At 43.0% G+C, this 19,444-nt stretch overlaps 3 protein-coding genes across 7 annotated transcripts in view; 1 reads left to right on the top strand and 2 right to left on the bottom strand.

Moving 5' to 3' along the window:
• spef2 (sperm flagellar 2) overlaps positions 1-10,984 on the bottom strand; it is a 29,638-nt gene extending 18,654 nt beyond the window's left edge. For all 3 annotated transcript variants that reach the window (XM_087144165.1, XM_022244548.2, XM_087144166.1), the window contains exons 1-15: positions 10,753-10,984; positions 9,759-9,861; positions 9,055-9,307; positions 8,168-8,385; positions 7,473-7,637; positions 6,574-6,661; positions 5,826-5,957; positions 5,060-5,248; positions 4,390-4,577; positions 3,739-3,814; positions 3,452-3,550; positions 2,928-3,044; positions 1,735-1,837; positions 1,101-1,201; positions 514-613 (exon numbers count right to left, since the gene is read on the bottom strand). In XM_087144165.1, coding sequence (XP_087000291.1) covers positions 514-613; positions 1,101-1,201; positions 1,735-1,837; positions 2,928-3,044; positions 3,452-3,550; positions 3,739-3,814; positions 4,390-4,577; positions 5,060-5,248; positions 5,826-5,957; positions 6,574-6,661; positions 7,473-7,637; positions 8,168-8,385; positions 9,055-9,307; positions 9,759-9,861; positions 10,753-10,810 — 1,990 coding nt within the window. In that variant the 5' untranslated portion in view covers positions 10,811-10,984. The remainder of the gene's footprint in view (positions 1-513; positions 614-1,100; positions 1,202-1,734; positions 1,838-2,927; positions 3,045-3,451; positions 3,551-3,738; positions 3,815-4,389; positions 4,578-5,059; positions 5,249-5,825; positions 5,958-6,573; positions 6,662-7,472; positions 7,638-8,167; positions 8,386-9,054; positions 9,308-9,758; positions 9,862-10,752) is intronic.
• A 299-nt stretch (positions 10,985-11,283) lies between these two features.
• On the top strand, positions 11,284-18,197 carry LOC110984352 (NADH-cytochrome b5 reductase-like). Of its 3 annotated transcripts, none has more exons than XM_022244476.2 (7): positions 11,284-11,367; positions 12,553-13,069; positions 14,001-14,155; positions 14,554-14,641; positions 14,809-14,913; positions 15,291-15,494; positions 15,963-18,197. In XM_022244476.2, exons 2-7 carry the CDS (start codon positions 12,761-12,763, stop codon positions 16,161-16,163), a joined length of 1,062 nt encoding a protein of 353 aa, XP_022100168.2. In that variant the 5' UTR covers positions 11,284-11,367; positions 12,553-12,760; the 3' UTR covers positions 16,164-18,197. The 3 variants fall into 3 exon arrangements, with proteins under 3 accessions (XP_022100168.2, XP_022100169.2, XP_022100167.2); XM_022244477.2 differs by having other exon boundaries at positions 11,309-11,448; positions 15,291-15,412; XM_022244475.2 differs by having other exon boundaries at positions 11,309-11,448.
• Positions 17,399-19,444, bottom strand: part of LOC110984369 (sushi, von Willebrand factor type A, EGF and pentraxin domain-containing protein 1-like) — a 38,986-nt gene continuing 36,940 nt past the window's right edge. Inside the window, 1 exon segment of the mRNA XM_022244510.2 lies at positions 17,399-18,702. Coding sequence (XP_022100202.2) covers positions 18,638-18,702 — 65 coding nt within the window. The 3' untranslated portion in view covers positions 17,399-18,637.

Below are 19,444 nucleotides of genomic sequence, written 5' to 3'. Positions count from 1 at the left end.
CACGAGCCTTAACTGGGTCAAGGGGCCATACAGTGACTTGAACTGGCAAAATTAGCTTGAACTGTCGAAAGTCAAGGCCATCCATCTACCGAACTTCCTTCAGCTAAATGACTATGTGGACTTTTTACCAACGGTGGCACCAACTTTCCATTGTACTGTCCGACTTAAATTTGCACTGTTTTCGCATTGCATTGTGGGACACCTTCCCAAGTAATCAACTCAGTGGGGTAGTTAATTGGGCCAGGCCCAACCATGCATGAGATGTCATGTGAGTGTCAAATGGAGCGCAGTCGCACTGGCGAAAGTAAGCACAGCCGAACAAAGTAAAATAGAATTGTGCCAGTTGCTATTAAGTGAATACACACAGCATCTAGAGCTGCAATATTATTATTGCAAGGTGGTGGCTCAGTGCATTCTGTAATGTGGGCTTAAATCTTGCTGGGGGACACAGTTTACAGAACGTAAGATTTACTGTGGTGCACATTTTTGTCCTCAATGGCGGCTTGAGCTTACCATCTCCAGGGGTGCTCAGTTGTCCGGAGGGACTTTCATCTGTAGCAACGGCTGCTGCTGGCGGCTGGTCCCCTCCAGCTCCCTCCACTGGCTCCACCTCCTGCACAAAATGGAACAAGCTTATTCAGAATATGGTCATGGTCAGCATTTTGCTGTAGTAAATGCAGTTTGAGTTCTGTCAAAACGAGAGGCAGTGAGGTGCGCGAAATGTAAATACATCACGCCTACATTTAGTACACGAAGCGAGGGCTCAACACTAGTCAAAGGATGATGTCACAAAATCCTTCTATCACTGGCATTTCTGACTTTTTCAGGCCACGTCCAAAGTAGACAGATTGTTTCCGGCTGTGAAAAACCACACTTGGACCCTATTTCAGTGACCAGTTAAGCTTTAGTGGAAAGTACTTTTTCACCGCCTTACTTGCCAAGCAAGAATCTTCTGAAAGTCAGTCATGAGCGCTACAAGCTAATACATCAAGGGACTTGTGACCTACACAGGTCAAATATTTCTGTGCTCAGCCACTCAATTTAAAGGGGGCGGGAGATAGTTTCTACCGAAGGTGCAAGCCTAACGACATGATACTCACTGTTGGTGCAGGCGGGGGTATGTCCATGACTTCACCGTCTTTGTATGCATCAACTGCATCACGGACGAGCTCGTCAATGTTCAGAACAGCGAGGCCATGGTCTGCGGGTCAAAGGGAATGAAAAACAAAGTCCTGTTGACACGGTGGAACAAACACATTGCTCTCTGATAGACTTCTGTACTGTTGGTGTTACACTACACTTCTATGCGTACTTGCTATGTATGGAGCCAGTGGGAGTCCACTGAACACCACAGAAAAGCACATACGTAAACAAAGAATAGCCTCATCAGCGCTAGGGTCTATTATCCGTTAAAGAGAACTTGTTTTCACTCTTTCCATTTGCTTTCAATGATGTTTCATCCACTGGTGCAGGACGAGCCTCAACATATGAAGGGTGACAGACGACTAAGATGGAAAGCTTGCGGTAAGCACCATGCAATATCTCTTTTTGAGTCTGTATGGTTCTGATAAGAGCCTCTCCGGTTCTTATCAGAACCATACAGACTCAAAAAGAGATATTGCATGGTGCTTACCGCAAGCTTTCCATCTTATATGAAGGGTGCTTGGTTTACTGGATATCTCCTTTCTGCTACATGAGACTTTGTAACTTGTACAACTTGTAGGTTGCACCTACCCTCAGCGAGCTTGGAGGCTACGGTGGATTTTCCGGTGAACGCTTTCCCCAGGAAACAAGCCTTGACTGGGAAGGGTGGAATCTCTGGAGCTGCTGGTGGGGGCTGATGGCAAAATGTAGCATAAAAACCAACTCATCATCGACAATCCAATTTAAAGATAGCAACAGTTCACATCGTCAAATTGATAAACAACGTTAAGATTTTGCTCCTCCAATCTAGAAATCTTTGATCTGATTTCAGCCTTCCATTGTTTCATCATTCCGTACAGCAAGAGGCCACAGTGCACACCTACTGAAAAAGTTTTCCTTTTCATTTTTTTTTTCTTCCTGAGTAAGGTATCTTGCATGGGTTTCAAGCAACAGCAGCGCTCTTTGAAGTGAAAACCTGACCACACCATAAACAGTAGGACTTTTTCATGGGAGAAAGATGCAGGTTCCACAGTGGCACTTACAAATGGAGAAGCATGAGGTCCTTAAACCACAGAGCCAAATAAAAATCTCCAATCAAGCGCTGGTAAAATTCTGTCTTCTCGCATTAAACACACAAACTATTATGAAAATGAAAACAGAGGCTGAGTTTGGGCGGCTTGTTCTCGTATGTTCACGAACAGCTTGATTTATTGTTCTAGGGTCAGCCGCTTGAACGCCGGCAATGTGCAACCGGTTATCGCTGGTAGTTAGTGACGAGCAACATGCAACAGAGTGGCATCCGTGTAGGTTATTCGAGAGTTAATGTTTGGATAACTGGGCTGAATTCTTTTCTGTTTAAACAGGAACATTCATTTCTGTGTTGTGGAGAATAATTAATGTTACTTTTGCAAAAATTCCTATTGTCTCTGGCTTTGTAAGCCATCACTCTACTTTTTGCAATGTTTGCACTTGTTTAAAAATCAAAATCTCACGAGTTTTTCCGTGTGTTCTAAAACTCTCCAAAAAGTAAAAAGCAAGAATACAGTCAGTGTTGTAGTCAAGACCATCACATGACCAGACACAACCATTCGCAAGACCAGATATAAGACCAGACGAGAGGACCGGTCACAAGTAACGGGGTGAACAGACAAATGCTTCTGTTGCAGTTCAATTGCACAGCTTGAGGTCTTGTGTTGGTCTTGTGGGGTCTTGTGTTGGCCTTAACAGGTCTCCTCTACAACACACTGATTACAGTGAGGAAAAGAAAGTGAAAAATGGCTTACCGTTGGCGGTGAGACAATGTTGAAGATACGGGCTAAGATGTGGCCCAGTATGGCGTTGCTCTTCTGAGGACCCTTGATGTCGCAGTCTGCCGGTATCTGCCACTCACCCACCATGTTCTGTACATCACGACAAAGTTGGGGGGGAGGGGGCAGATTATTAAAGGTGCCACCTTACTGTGTTGTTGCCGAAGCAGCAATGAAAGTATAGGCTATGACACAGTTTCTTAGGGTTCACTAACATAGACTAAAGCATAACATTGGTGGTAGATGAACTCATCTTGCATTAAGTAGAACAAGTTTGCTATTTATTTCTCAAACTGCTCATTCACATGTTGTACTGTACTCCTGAAAGTTTTTTGTCAAACATGAAGTTTTGATTGGGAAAACAGTAAAACAAAAAATTCCAAACTCCAGAGATAGCCATCTATAAAAGTGTCACTGGCTGACCTATTAAGAAAAAAGGCCTTGGACAGTGAACCAACACTTTTTCAGGTGAATACGTTGATGAGCTCCACACCACTCACCCTGTACTCCAAGAAGTCACCTTCGTCCAGCAATGCCTGCCTCTCCTTCTCCACCAGCTGGTCCTCTGCAGATTCCACTGGTTCCTCGCCCTGTCCTTCCTGTGATAGCGGGGACATACGGAGGTGAACTCAGCAGAAAGTTTGGTCAAATGTAAACAAACGTGCGCCCTGCCCCCTGCACTGAACTTTGTGAAAAGCCTAGCATTCCGTAATGGTAGCGATGAATCCCCTGCTAGAGAGAGTATAAGACTATGGATAAATGGGTCTTTGTAAGAACTGAAACTTACAATCGGTTTCTCGTACAGAGGCTGACCAGTGCTGAACAACATTTTCCATTCTCTCATCAGTTTGGCTGGAAGTTGTCTGTTCAGGAAATGAAAGAGAACAACAATGATAATATAATTTGATGCTAACTTTTAAAAACAGTGGGAACAATATGAGCTTGTGAGCTTGCAAAAACGTAAGACAATGCAAGAAATTGTGCGGTTGCTTTATTGACTTCAGACCTGTACCTGGGATATCCCACGATTTGTAGATGTTTCCTAAAAATGGGTTCAATGAAATCTACTGTTTCAAATGGATGAAACAGTAGGGTTAACTCAACCTTGCAAACTGCAAGATCCAACAGATGACACTATCTGGCAGATCTCGTGGATATGAGCAGTCGACAAAAGACACTTTGACCTTGTAGTTCTGATGGATCCTGAGGGATTTCTCCCATTACAGCTTTTAGCTAAACTGGTGAAAACAGCTCGCTGCTGGTGAAAGGGGACTCAATTTCCTCGGAACAGGTTTTACCGGGAACAAAATGTTACACTCGCTAACTTTTAAAGCTCTGTGTATATCAGTTTATTCCGGTCATCAGTTGGTAAAATTTGCAGCAGCTTTTTGTTGAATATATCTTGTACGTTTTTTTAAAAACTGAACAGCAACCTTACTTTTCAGTGAGCTCCCGGTATTTGCCGACTTTACAAGACAGGTCCACCAGGTCCAGCAAGATGTCCTGACAGATGTTGTATCGCTTGAGGTACTTGGCCTCAGCCCGCTCCTGGGCAATCTTGTCGTGAAGCTCCTTGTCTTGCTTCGTCTGCTCGATGTACTCCAGCTTGGCTAGCCGAGCTAGCTCCTGAGATAATAAACAACACCGAGAGTCAAGTCGAGATATAGTAGTTCTCAGAGCTCAGAGTAATAAATTGAAAACACCAATAATAAACTGCAACTGTTCCTTTTTCTGTAGAACATTTGAAGATGCTGGTCTAGGTGGAAAGAGAAAATCTCAATTTTATGTTTGGGATGAAAATGCTGGTGAGCACAAGGAAAGGAAATGCAGTTGGACATGTCCGATGTTCTGTTGCTTCTCTGAGGAAATCAGAAAAGAATTTCTTAGGCGAAGGGCAAAACATAGAAAAAGGTCTTTGTCCATAGCTGGCTGGATGAGTCTGAGGAATATCAAGACTACTGGTCATTGATATTAGAATGTGGATTCAAATCCAGCCTAAGTAAGCTTGTAAAACGGTGGACTGTGGTGACGTATGTTCCAGAAGGCACTGAAAGCAGTGCATAAGACGTTTAGACTGGTAACAGGCCAAACCCAGTCTCAAGACTTACGGCTTCCTTGTCCAGCGCCTCCTGGAAATCCCTCTGGCGCCGCTCCTCATACTGCTGCTCCCGGAAGATGCGGTTCTGGCAGATGACAGCCTTCTCATGGCGCAGCTGCAGCAGCTGGGTAGCAATGCGGCGCTCCTGCTGGGACTGCCGCATCAGGCGGTTCACCAGCATCTCCTCCCGGCGGGCCTCCTGGGGAGACGAAGGTGGACGAGAAGGCGACGTCAGGAGACAATATGAGCTTGGATTCATCTTTGGTTCAATCACCTCAACCATTTCAAAACCTTCATGGTCCACTTCCTGGCTTCGTGAGATTTTCAAAGATTTGGTACTATTCAGCCCAGACAGCATTCGTTTATATCATGATGTTCTGATTTTATTTAAGTGCAAAGAATGTGCTATGAGCACTGGATTTTACTAGATTCAGGCAGATTCCAACGTGACTTAATGCATGGCTCAAGCAAATACAGTGGATACCGCATGCATGGGGTGACCAGTTACTGAAGATCCTTACTCAGATCAAGCTGCAAGAATGCACAGTAACCCAACATTAGACTTTCAGTCCTTTCATAAATTTTAGTGTTAAGATAGAATCAATGGAATGTCTCAATGACTCCTTTTAATGAATTCTAAAAGTTTGAGGAATGTTTTGGGTTACTTCTCTCGCAATTTTGAATGAAGCATCTGTTTAGTGTGTCATGGCGTGTCCTGGTTAAAATATTCGGCTGTGCTTGGCAGCCCCATGAAATTCAGAATCCTGATTCCGTACCTCCTGCGCATCGTGTGCCTTGAGCTGATCCACTAGCACTTTGCGCCGTCGTTTCTCGCGTTCCTGCCGAGCGGTGGCATCCTCCTGAAGCCGCTTCCTGATCTTGCTGATGTACTCGTCGTTGGATGCCGGCTGCATGGGGAAGTGAATGTAATCCAAAAGCTATTTGAATAACTCAGAGCGCTGGCCCACAGAACTGGCTTTTCAGGCAAATTACATACCTCAGCACTTTATGATTTAACAAATGAGTCCCTTTTGGAGAGCTGAAAATATTTAATCTGGAGAGATGAGGCCTGTTCATGCTTAGCACAAAAGCGATCACAACTGAAATTCTGTGACATCAGATCGAATACTTGTGCTGCAAATTTGCAGTGTTGAACGCATTTTGACTCAAGGGAAATTCACAGCAAAGGTTTTATGACGTCCAATTCGTTTTGCTTTTGCATCTACCTGAAGTATGAACAGGCCATGAAAAGATTACAAAATGTACCATAGACTAATTCAGGGACAATAATATGAGGATTCTACTTGAGTGGCACCATTGTTACGTCAAGGCAATTTAAACGCCTCTTTGACTAATAGGGTGTTATGTCCTCCACGCCCCTGCCAAATGCATGCACCCCTCAGGTTGGACAGCATGTGCAATACCACGGTGAGAGGATGCCACAGCAGTCGTGGCGTTTCCAGTGATTGGTCTACAAATTCACAAAAATACCATCAGTGAAACATGAAAATCCGGGCACGTTACCCTGATGAGCTGCACCAACTCTGGCTTGGCCTTTTCTTTCTCTAGCTGCTGCTGCTGAAGATAAGTAGCTACTTCCTCATCGGCATCCCTGAATTGGAACCAAAAATCTTGCTGGTATTTTGGGGGCTTTTTAAGAAAAAAAGTGTAACACAAAATCTGTCGATTTCTCAGTGTAAGTTTGTGCAAAAGATATGAAATTCTCAAGTTCATTAGATACCCTCAAATTGATGCAGTATTTATGGCATATATAATTTCATTTGATTAAATGCGCAAGTGATGAGAGCTTTATTATATATATAGTCATTTGCAAAAGTTTAGGACCACGCGTAGAAAATGCATTAACCTGAAGGAAAACCAAACTGAAACCAATCAATCATGGCAACTTATGTTTATTTTCAATGTGTAACCTTGGTACCTTGGTTGAACATTTTTGACTACATTTCCATGATTTGACATGTTAACAGTCTAATATTCAGTGTGCCCTCCCTTTTTTCTGATTGCTTAGACTGACTTTTATTTAACCCTGCTGCCTTGCAGACAAAATGTCATACAAGACTTGCCTTTGCAAAAAATTTCATTCAAATGGGTATACACCACTACACTGATGTTATGCACCACTGTAAAAACATGTTAAGTAATCATTCAGTGAGACAGTGTAATGCAGGCCCAGTGACAGAAATACCAATAAAATTCAAGGTGGTCTTAAACTTTTGCAAATGACTGTAGTGCATTTAAGAAAATGTAATCACAATGCATGGGAAACAGTTTTGTATCACTGGGCAATCTTCAATCTTAATAACATAATATTCTGGAGAAAACTTCTCCTCTTGTGCAGAACATAATCAGACTGTAACCAGAAATCTGTCACTAAAATGACTCATCACAAATCCAGTTCATACCTGTCTTCTTGCGTCATGTTCAAGGAGCGACTGAGTTGGTTCTCAAACTCGGCAATCTGTCGCCTCATCTCCGACGCTTCTCGCTTCAAGGCGGCATCTCGTCGAGCTACAATGGCCTTCAACGTCTTGTTGGGTGGTGTCTTAGGCATCTCCACAGTGGCTGCCCTGGAAGGAGAGGCATGATTACCACACAGAGTTGAAGTACAGGCAACAGTAAGGAGTTTCGGAAGCAACATTTGTGGACAACAGCACATGCTCAGGAAAGTTTAACTTGGATAAAAAGTCAAATCCCAGTGCTCAACAAAGGTCATATTCACAGTTGTTTATCAAAATCCCATTAACAGTAATGGTTTATTTTGACGATGAACTAATTTTGTAAAATGATGTCAGTTTTAAGTTTGGAATGGCATTTTGAAGTTTTTGATGACACAGAAGTGAAAACATGCTGTTTGGTCACATTTCTATTCCAGCTCATTTAAAAAGCTTCACGTTTGACAGGATACGTCCCGTCTGTAACGGAGAGTCCCTCAAGTCCCAATGTCAGAGAGCATTTCAATGAGAACATTGCACTTGCCTGAATGGAAAAAGAGGTCTGTGCATATGTGTGTTAAACTCTGAGGCGAATACAGGGGAGAATGGGAAACACACAGCATTGACTGAAGGAGCATTCTGCATTTCACGTAACCAACACTCACTTGATCCTGGCCACTAACTCGGTCTGCCTCTTCCGGGCGTCAGCTGCCTTCTGCAGCTCCCGCAGCCGCTCGTCCTGCTGCCACTCCCGCCTCTTCTCCTCCTCCTCGTAGCGGGTGCGGAACTCCACGTCCAGGTGCTGCCGCTTGCGCTCCCGGAACTTCTCCACCAGCTGGTCCAGGTTCAGGTCGGTCTGGCGGGGAGTCAGGACCTTCAGACGCTGTTGTGAAAGGAAGTGAAGGGAGTAAGTCACTCGTAACAATACAAGTGATACGACTTCTGTTAACAAATTGGACCGCCAAAATTTGTGGAGTGTCCATAAAAACATTTTGTAGACCACTCTCATTTTGCTTGCAACTTGTATGGGCGGCCAAAGTTTGCAGAAATGTCACCTTTTGGTTGGTTTTGGAGTTTACATCCAATTCGTTCAAAATTGACATTTGTGCCATTAATTTGAAATAGGATTGTATTTTTCCTTTAGAATTAAGTAATATTAGTACATGTATGTGTATTATTATCCAGTGTTCTGATAGCTGCATGGGATTTTTAACACTTTGTGAATTATTCTTTAACTTTGCACCAATGGCCAACCATAGTTTTAGCAGCCACTTGTAGGAAAAGCACGACTGTGACCTTCAAACGAGCAGACCCTATAAGGGGACACCTTAATAAAAGAGTTCCGTTTGTCATTCAAAGCCAACTGATATGCTCAAGGCAGGTGAAGTGCACATCTTCAATCCGCATGAAACCATATTTGCACCAATATCCTTTGCCACTACTTGCTGTCAATGAATTCCAGTGTGGATATGGTGATAAGAGGGCTCAAGGATCTTCTTTTCTGTTATTCCCACTTCTGCCACTATAGGTTAAACAGCGTGTGCTGGCCTACCTCTTTGTAGGGACCTCGCTCTAAGCTCTCCAGCTTGACCGGAGCCCGCGCCCGCATGGTCTCCATGGCCACGCCCGTCAAGTTGGCCTGCCTCTTGTTGTGCAGGGCGATGTAGAGCTGGTACATGAGCCGGGTGGCCACACCCGGCTGCTCCTGCATGACACCATGGGCCGTGTTGGTGTCAAAGGGCACCTCCAGCAGATGCAACGTGGGCTCCAGTCGGGTGAAGTTATTGAGCTTGGAGTCTGCCGTCCTGAAAAGATTACCACATTTTTAAAGGTTTTTTATTTTTCAAAAAGTGCTTGAAAAGTATTAAAGGAACACAAGTTTTTCCACCAACTGTCCAAGAAAGCTGCTTACGTACAGGCTCTATCAAATGAATTTGAAGCTTTCATCCAAGTAATAAAAATCAACGACAGGTGGGCTTTGAAATTTAATGTGAATAAAGTTGTTGGCAAGTCATCCGTCAGGACATACTCCACCAACTGGCTTGGCTGGTTTAGTGTGGGGAACGTGACGCATCAGCATCTTGGTAGCAGCACAACACAGTTCGCCCTGGTTCAAAGCCAACTGAAGTTTCAAGCCAAATATTTACAGACGACTGCTTCTGGCTTTGCAATATTTAACTAATATTACATTGGCAGTGGCACTTGAATGAAACCAGTTATGTGGAATTTGTGACACAGCCACTCTACACTCTCTACCTTGACTGCGAAAATGATTCAAAGTCTTCTTGAAGGTCATATTTCTTGAGGACTTCTCCGATCAGATAACCAGATGCAAACTTCTCAGCAAAGTTTTTCTGATCTAAAAAAGGCAAAAAAAGCAAACAAACTGAACTGAAACTGGTTCTCTACTGAAGCAATTATTACATGTAGGCCTAAACACTTAAAAATTCAGCCGAGTGTCCCTAATGTGGGACACTTGAAAAAATCTCTGAAAATTCCATCTGAACATTTACAAAATGATTTGAGGTTGATAGCTTCTTGTAAAGCATTATTACTTCCACACAAATACCCATCAACATGTCTGTCAGAAAATTCTTTTCCTATTTTTCAGCACATAGCCTAAAAGAGTTCATTTCGCACTCAAAAAAAAATCAGACAATCAGGCAAGTTCATCTGAACTTTGTAGCAGGTAGGGCCTACATAAAATTGAGATTTATGAATCAGAATACAGGCCTAGGCCTAAGGAGTTTGATGAAGTTTTGCTCATTGCGAAATTTGAGCTAAAAATGTTGTGCATTAAGACACAAGAAGTGAAAAATGAAAGTGCGCCACGTTAGGGGCTGCGTCTACATCAACAATACTATACTATAGCCTAGGATCTGCAGAGGGCCTACATGTATTGTAGGCCTACATGGTTCTTGCAGCCTACATGGCATAGGCCTATGATAGTCACTCACAGACTTGAGTGTGGAGGCCTAGGCTACTTTTTCTGTAAAAAAAAAAAAGAAACATTGCTAAGGAGGCCTAGGCATCTTTGATTAGAAGTGACGCGATGGAAATGGGCCAAAGTGGGAACGAGGCAAAATGATGATGGGGCGAGTCGAAGTAGGGATCCGGGATGGAACAAAGTGGCTGCGGGTTTGCGGGGCGAAGTGCTACTGCTAGCTAAGCGCTAAGCAATGGAGCGAAGTGGGTCTTACTCAGTCTTGTACCGTCCCGACAACCGAAAAAAATTGTGCCGCACGCTTACCTACTGGCTGCGAAATGCCCAGGTCGGAATTGAGCCAACGGCACAAAATCTCTGTCATCTTAGTAGCCTTATTCAATCAAATACCAAATAACATTAAATAAAGATAACATTCTGTCACAACGTCATAACTGTGGGTAAAAACTCTGAGCGAAATTTCACTTCATAGGCCCTAATATCCTTCCAACGATAAACATCAAAGTTCGTTCGGTCACGTTCTAGGCAACGGTGTTTGTTCGTGTGACGTTACACCTCGCTCCAGTAAATAGTATTCAAGTCTCTTTCAATCTTGTAACTTTTTATGGACGTAATGGAAATTTATTTATGGAATAACATCACACAAACCAAAACTAATATTCTAATTAATTAATATCATTATTCCGTGTCTTGAATAAGAGTATTTTTAAGAATTAGAATGACCCTGAATTTATGGGAAATTTTTCAAACGACTTAATCTATAGACTAAGCATATTTTATGTCTGGTACCCGACTCCTTGCAGTGCATTCCTGGCTGGCTGAAAGACTGGTGGCCAGAATAGGTCCAAAGCTTGCAGACGACATATCGGACGGACCGACAGTTGGGGCATAACACATCGAAAACTTGGAAGCCTACGGCATGTACGGTGACTTTTGGCGGGTTTTTCTAAGTTATACACTCTGAAATATGACGAAACTCTCACTTTAATTAAAACATGGACGGTAGGTGAATTCTTCAGATTTCAAAATTCGTCAAAAATTCCACACACAGACAAAAAAAAAATCACTTTTTTTCATGCAAGCACCATGCAAATTGCAAGCCAATGCTAACCCAGTTCCAGGTAGGTGGACTCCCAGTCCCCAGATCGTAGGCGCCTACATCATACATGTGTACGAAACGCAGATGTAATGCCTATGTCGAACCTGGGCTGATGCCATGTATGCTGCTGTAGACCTAGGCCTGGAAAGACGTCAGAAAGCAAAAACATGTAAAGAAAAGTTCAATTTAGGAGGGATTCGAAAACACATAGCATGCTCACCAGTACTTAATGATGGGTTTGTGCACAGGATGTCAAGTGGCGTCCGTGTATGGAACCCTTTTCCTAGACCTAAATCTGCCATCACTCAGAAAACGATAGGCTTAGTAATGTCCCATGGCTTCCTCTTTACATTTTATTTCATGTAGCCTGTCGATACTTTAAGCGCAACCATTGAACCAATGATCAGTTAGGCTAGTCTAATCACATATAGGGGCCTAAGCATGTGTATTAATTATTTTAAGGCCTAGACCATGCAGACCTATATCTATGTGCTTCGGTTGATTTTGCTTGAAAACAATGTCATCAGCCAACAAGAAGGGTGATATTTGTCTTTGCAGCACAGCTTGGTAAAAAGGCTTTAGAATAGGCCTGGCACACTTTCCCAAATTGAAAAGTGGGCTAACTTGAAATATATAGTTCTCGCAGTTGGCATGATTTCGCTACAGACTTTTAACATGCAGCAAAGGGGCAAATTTACCCTTTGTGCCATTCAATAATGTACAGAAATTCCTAGATGAGTATTTCTTTATTTAATGCAACTCAACATCATAATATGTTACTCATTCAGCCTTGACTGTTACTGATATCATAACAGTACACTGCAGTCTTTTACAAGTGGAATAAAGTATAGAATTATTGTTGATGATTTTGATTGTCGGTATGTCATGCAGTACTTATGCAGCTGTGGGATGTAACAAGAATAGTGGCTGTTAAAGCAAAGGTACTTCAATTAGCAAAAAACTGTAATAGACCTAGTCATTAGCCTGTCTCTTTTTCATTTCCGTAGATTCCAAAAAGAGAAAATTGGATTCAGATGATGAGCCCGAGAAACGTGTGGTGAAGGAAGGCATGTCGTGGTGGATGTGCTTGATGCTGGGCATGAATAATGAGAACAGTCGTCCCCAGGCAGTCCCTGTCAAGCAACAATCCCGTGCCAAGTGCACTTCCCAGTCTGCGGCTGAAATGTCAGCAAACAGTATGACCTCATCCCATCCATGATACGGGCTGATTTACCAAGAAACACTTTCTTACGTTTTAGCTCAGTCATTTCATCGTGTTTACTGCTCTTAATTTTATGCTGGTGTCCAGCCATGTCTGCCGAGGAGGACTTTGTGGATTGTGAGACGTGCCTGGCCCAGAAACCCACCGAGCCGCTTGCCAGCGATTGCTGCGGCACGGGTTGTAACCCCTGCGTGTTTGACTTGTATGAGACAGAGCTGGCAGCATGGAGGAAGTCTTGCAACAGGTGTCATGTAGGCGGGGCACAGACAGAGCACCGAGAGCCTGCTGAAAATAAACACCAGGTCTGTAGTTTTATCAAGGTTGATGGAGTCATTGGAGTGATTCCGTTTGAGTTTCCCCATAGGATACAATTATAAATTACATGGATTGGTACCACAGAATAGATTATTACAAGTTCCACAATTACACTAAATTAAAAAGTACCTTGAAATCTGAAACAAAAGTGTTAATAAACCTCTGGGCACTGCATTTACAGTTGTCAAAGTTGTCATCAATTATGCTATGTGCTTCGGCCACTCTTAAAGTCACAAAGTTATTTCTTAACCTAATGGAAAGGAATAAATTTGATGAAGCGTTTTACAGAATCCAGGAATGGATTACAGGAATGGACCAAAACTTGTAAACTCATCCCAAATATTGTGGAAGGTTTTAGTTGACGAGGTATTTGGCTTAATTCCTGATCAAGGGGATCCAACAAAAATTATTCAGCACTCGACTTCTTACAGAGTGCTGGCAGCAGCAACCATCTCTGAGAGAAGTATGTTTCCACTCCAGATTCTCACAAAAGAATATGGACTTCCTTAGTCGTGATACTCATTGCAAGGCCTACAACGGTTACTATGTGCTACATACTTCACATTTGGAATTACTGTCTCACAGACTCAGTATTCAGTGTGGGGGGAGGCATGTGTCCTGATGATTAGGGTTTGTAGCTTTTTGATCGTAGGGTCAGGGTTTGAATCCAGCTGGTGGCAGCATGTGAGCTTAGGCAAGTCACCCCTATGTGCCCCTTTCCACCCAGGAGTAAATGGGTACCTGTGAGGGCAGACACGGTCATGTTTAGCTGTTTGCGCTGAAATGGTAGCATCGGGCTCGTATACTCCCCAGGGAGTTGGGAAGGTTTCAGGAATGTTCAGATGATGTGAGCCCAATGTGCAGGGATTGTGATTATTCATTTGTTTGAGATTTCTCTTTTTCTTCTTTACTACGTAGACGTCAAGTTATCAGGATGCGTTTAGCCCTGATGAGTACCGATCCTTCAAGTTACAGAGCGCGAAGAGAGTATCCCATGATAGCGTCATCTATACATTTGTCCTGCCTGGCAACAGTCAAGTCAATCTTGGTGTCGGCCAACACATAATACTCAGGTGCAGTGACACATGGTGCATCTCGAAAGTTGGCAGTGTTTGTATTCCATTGGACCGTTCCCTTTGGAACTCCTTAGGTAGCGTTTCATCAGAACATTCCGGCATTGGAGTGGTCCACTCCGTGCGTGATCGTTCTGAGGCAGTGTTCCCATGGGAACGCTGCGCTCCCAGTTATGGCCACCCGTTCCAGAATGAGAGCAAGGCAACCCTTTTGACTCACGAGATGCTATTCCCTCAAACTACTCGTGCACTGACTGGCATAGCTTACTCTGTCTGTGTGAAGTTTAAGCGCCTTTCTTGTCTATCAACCTTGGAAACTTTTAGCTAAAAACCAATTTTTCAAATATTGGTCCCTTTTCTTTGCCATCTCTGTTCTATTTTTTTTTTTATTCGGGTAGGGGTGCTGTGAATGGTAGATCCATCACACGGCAGTACACGCCAATCAGTCCTCCCGGAACAAGGAACCACTTTGAAGTTCTCATCAAGGTCAGTTTCGCAAAGACCATTCATTCAAGTCATCATACATCAAAATTTTCTGACGGTTTCAAAATGTCTTCTTTAAATTGGTTTCAAGTGTATATTCGCAGATCACCTCAGAGACTGGTTTCCTTAGAATGCTGTTCCACTGGCAAAGGATATTTTTTTCCCCCCAGATTTACAAAGATGGTTCCATGTCTCAGTACATCAAGCAATGGAAAGAAGGAGACAGCATAGAGTGGCGAGGCCCGTATGGAACTTTCTCTTACCAACCCAATCAGGTAGTCGCTCAGAATCGTTGACAAATTTTTTATTTTGCAGACCGCCTTTTTTTACCTAATATTAATTCATTTCTCTTAGGTAGTCTTGTTGGTAATTTTGCCTCGGGGACAAGTGAGGGTATTCCCTTCTTTAAAACTGGAAAGAGATTGGCACCTTCTGTTGGGACTATCGGCACTCTTCAAAAGTGTAGATTTTGCATCACTCTTATTTTGAGAGGCACACCTTGATTGATGAGGCTGTGTTGCCATTTTATCATTTTTATTGACTGTCTGAAAATTCCCAGCCTTGGACAATGATCGTTGTTGGTGTTTGCCAAGAAAAAAAGTTCCTAATGGTGAAATATTTTTCTAGGTGTTTCTGTTTTTCTTCTTTGCAGTGTCGCCGTGTTGTGATGCTAGCAGCCGGCACCGGCATCACCCCGATGCTTCAAGTCATCCGACACATCGTCACCGATGACAACGATGAGACGTTTGTTCACTTGGTGTATGCGAGCCGAAGGTATGAAGATATACTCTTGCGAGAAAAGTTGAACGAGCTGACGGCTTTCTGGAACTTCACCGTCTTGTATGCGCTGAGCCAGGTAGGTTTGGATTGCTCAGGCATGAGATTGAGTGGTGTGCTCATACCTGTTGGCTCTGTGCTGGAACTGTTGTGTTGTGCCGAATGGCTGGCCTGACTGCAGCTTTGTAGTTGGGACTGATGGTGTAATTGGGATGTAAAGAGACTAGCTAGCACAGTGTGAACACTGATACTTATGCAGCCATATCCGCAGATGCAGCATTTTTCTTTGGTCCATGTTGGAATAAGAGGACCGAGTCATAGTAGTTTTTCCACCCACCACTATTGTGACCCAGGTTCGAGTGCGTCCCAGGTTGACCAGGGGATTGGATTTTCAGTCTCTGCCTGATACCGTTGATTTTGTTTTGCTGGAAATATCATTCAACGGTTACCTCTCACCTTGGAAACCCGACCACTTCCCTCCTGTCTTCTCTCTCTGTAGATGTAGGTTCATATTCACACCTGTCCCTCCCTGTTCTTCAATCCTTAGGATGTGCCGGGAGAACATCCCACCTCATATGGAGAAAATTTCCACTATGGCCGCATCAAGCAAGACCTACTGGCGGCTGAGATGGAGACTAGTCCAGAAGCAGAAACCCAGTTCCTCGTTTGCGGTACAAAGTCCTTTGATAAAGACATGATGAATTTTTTGAAAAAGCTGGATTTTAAGGGAAGTGTCTTCAAATTTTGATAAACTTTCAATCTCCCAGATGTACCTACGAAGAAATATTTAGAATTTAATAAAATTTTTCAACATTTTGAAAAGTTTCATTTTTTATACTGATAATAGATAATTTCTGATTGTCATATGCCACATACAAAAATGTGACAGCCACCTTCCTTTGTAACTTTGTATTTAAAATCTTTCAGCATATTTATATTTTTCGTGGCGAAATCCTAACTTGACTAAATTCATTCTAAGTTATGCACTTAAAACATTATTCATAAATACCTCAGACAATCTTCCTATTCAACGTGCAACTTGACCCTGTATTCAAATTTGATTGAAAGCCACTGATTTGAATTGATATGATTTGAAAGCCGCTGAGAAGTGACAATGCCCACTGTGTAAATCAAGCGCTGGCACCTGGACACGAGACAGTTTAGTTGATTCTGATTGGTCTAGAGTCTGTGTGCACGCGGCTCACCACGCGTGCGCCAAGTCCATATAAGGAGACTCTATTAGACAACTTGCACAAGGAATGTACCATAAAGTGGACGGGGGGGTGTTCAGAAAAATGGAAGTAAAATTCTGTAATAAAACCATCGGAAATCCATCATATATTGACTTTTGACTCTCTGACTAAAACAAGGTATTAATGAATGGGAATAACTATGTGCTCGGCTGAATGCTGATAATGCCCTCGCCTGCTGGCTGAGGCATTCGTCAGGTCCATTCTCCTGAGCCGGTCTTAAACGCACGCTAAAACCAGACATACATATCCCCTTAGTTAACAACTTCAAAACCTGGTTTTTAGATGGGGTCATAAATTTTGCTAAAGAAAAAAGAACTTCAGAGGAAATTTGTCCTGGGTTGGTCATGTCCTTAGTTGGAAACCCAACCGAGGACATGACACAATCACACAAACGATGGGAAGTCAGCACAGAACCTCCAAGGGGTTGAGTGCGGTGCATGCACACACCTCTTATGAACTGCTGCCTGCCTTGGACTTTGGTGGCATTTCTCACCAGCAAATCTCGTCGGTCCAGAAATTTTGTGCTGGACTTTCACAATGTAATGGTCTACATGTGGGCATTAAACTTGGTTGTGCAAAGCTTTAGTGGCTTCCACATATCCTTGCTGCAGACAGGGTCAAGTGGAGGAAAGCCATGGGGAAAAAAGCAGGCCAACCAAGAACAGACTGGATAATGACCTTAAAAACCACGTTGTCCAGCCGTTAAATAAGTATTCATGAAAGCAGTGAGTTCAGGGTGATGTACATCTTTTATATTACACAAGTGTGTTGTACCATCTTGAATTTTCGTATCGTATTGTAGCAATGCATGCTTGTTCATAAACATTTTGTTATTAATGTAGTATGGTACAGGGTTATTTCAGAAACTACTACCCTAGTAATATTTCCAAGAACCTTGTCTGCTTCCTAGGCTACGTCCAAAACGGGCACTATACTGGCTACGGCCAACAATGTTGGAGTAGAGTCCATCACAAGTCCAGTCATAAGTAACAGGATGGAACAGCTTGTGAATTGGCAAAGACTGAATGACTTGTGATGGACTTTATACTGGGACTTGTCATGGACTCGAAGACAACACTGATGCCTACTAAAGGCTGCACTCTGTGCCGTGTCATTGGTGAATGGAAGTTGTAGCCAGGCAGAAAGTCAAATTCATGCTCTGTAACAAGCACGTCTATCTTTCCTTGACCATTTCAAGTTGAGACAGAGTAACAACCAAAAACACTTGGGTAGTAATGGCGCAAGTACTGGACCAGACCTCAGGAGTTACAAAAGAATCAAACATGCTCCGTTACATCAACTAGGGCAACGTTTCATTTTGTTAGCATGATAAATTTTCCAGCTGTCATTTAATGAACTGGTGCATCTAGTCATTTTATTTACAAGTCTTTGAAAAGGTACGAAATAAAAACCACCAGTCGTGCTATGCAGGGGCCTGCAAGTTTTGACAATCACTCCACAAAACTTGGCCAGTCTGCTGTAAACTCCATTTGATTGAACTGTTTCAAAATATTTAAGATATTTTTTTTTAGAAAAGTATACACAATTAAAATAAAGACACCACTGAGTGTACTGTACAGTTTTTTGTTCATATCTGGATAAAGGGAAAGATGGAATCTTACACTGGACTCAAGAATGACTGAAATTTGTTTAGCACCAATATAAGTATTTAATAATAAACATTAACAGCCGTTGTCATAAAAAACCTGTTTTTGAGACTTACTCAAAGGAAAACTACAGTTTTGTGTGAAGCAGGGGGCATATCTACACAGAAACAACATAGATTTCAAACATTTTGCCACAGTAGTGCCCTTGCCTTGGAATAATGCCCCCCCCCCCGGTTAAAGTGACAATAAGCACAAATAATCCATTCTAATGCATAAATAAAAGCTGCCATCTGTCTTAAGTTAGGCCTGTGTAGGAACATTCATCCGACATTTTACGTCAACTTCTGTACTCCAGTGTGTGGTTACTTGCAGCTGGGATGCCTGTCTGCACACCTTGCGTTTCCAATGCATCGGCTTGTACATAGTTCTGTTGAAAACGCACAAAACAAGCGAACATTTCTTTACCAACAGACGTCTTCAGTAGTGTCACTTAACCTAAGCGTGCACAGCATTCTTTTCATTCAAACGGGCTGCAGATTTGAGGACATTCTGTTGAAATTCAGTTAGACATGCTCCACTGTTCACTTCAATTCAATTTGCATTTACACCATCTTATCCCTGCTCGTGGGACCCTGAAGCAAATCCTATAAACCTTCCTAACTCCCTCGGGAAGATATAATCACTGATGCAACCATTAACCACTTGCTACCGGGGAGCCCGGTTTCAGGCACATTGGCTTTATACACGAAACCGGGGAGCCCGAAATCGGACAAAAGAGCTGGGCCTTGTAACAAAAGACCATACTCGCAACAAACGACCGAGCCGCTGGGAATTGCCAACATTTTTCAGTTGTCAATAGAGGAGGAAATCCGTCATAGTTTTGAAAGATTACACCACTGTTTGTGGCATTCAGCAGATTACCACCGGGGACAAAAGCGCTCCAGCAATGAGCGATACAATACCGCTGCAAGCTAATCTGGCCTCTATTGAAAAGACGCCAGCAGTGCACTGGGCCAGTTTCGGGAGCAAAAGAAACTTATTTAACACCACACAATCTGCGCTCTTTTTACAAGGCAGCAGGTCTGGCTGACATACTCTGGCATCAATAGATGTCTGTCAGATTAGGGTAGCCACCAGACGGTCACTCCATGGGATTAGGCGTTCAGGGA

Source organism: Acanthaster planci, linkage group LG12 (genome assembly GCF_054643075.1).
Source record: "Acanthaster planci isolate LZ-2023a linkage group LG12, COTS_SCS, whole genome shotgun sequence".
Classification (NCBI taxonomy): domain Eukaryota; kingdom Metazoa; phylum Echinodermata; class Asteroidea; order Valvatida; family Acanthasteridae; genus Acanthaster; species Acanthaster planci.
The sequence above is the reverse complement of the archived record's forward strand: the minus strand, read 5'-3'. Positions and strand labels throughout refer to the sequence as shown.

What these genes read in the sequence shown, in the direction of transcription:
- LOC110984352 (XM_022244476.2), top strand. Translation starts at nt 12,761, where the DNA reads ATGATACGGGCTGATTTACCAAGAAACACTTTCTTACGTTTTAGCTCA. An exon ending in ACTTTGAAGTTCTCATCAAG is followed by an intron (nt 14,642 to 14,808) that starts GTCAGTTTCGCA and finishes TTTTCCCCCCAG; the next exon opens with ATTTACAAAGATGGTTCCAT. An exon ending in TCTCTTACCAACCCAATCAG is followed by an intron (nt 14,914 to 15,290) that starts GTAGTCGCTCAG and finishes TCTTCTTTGCAG; the next exon opens with TGTCGCCGTGTTGTGATGCT.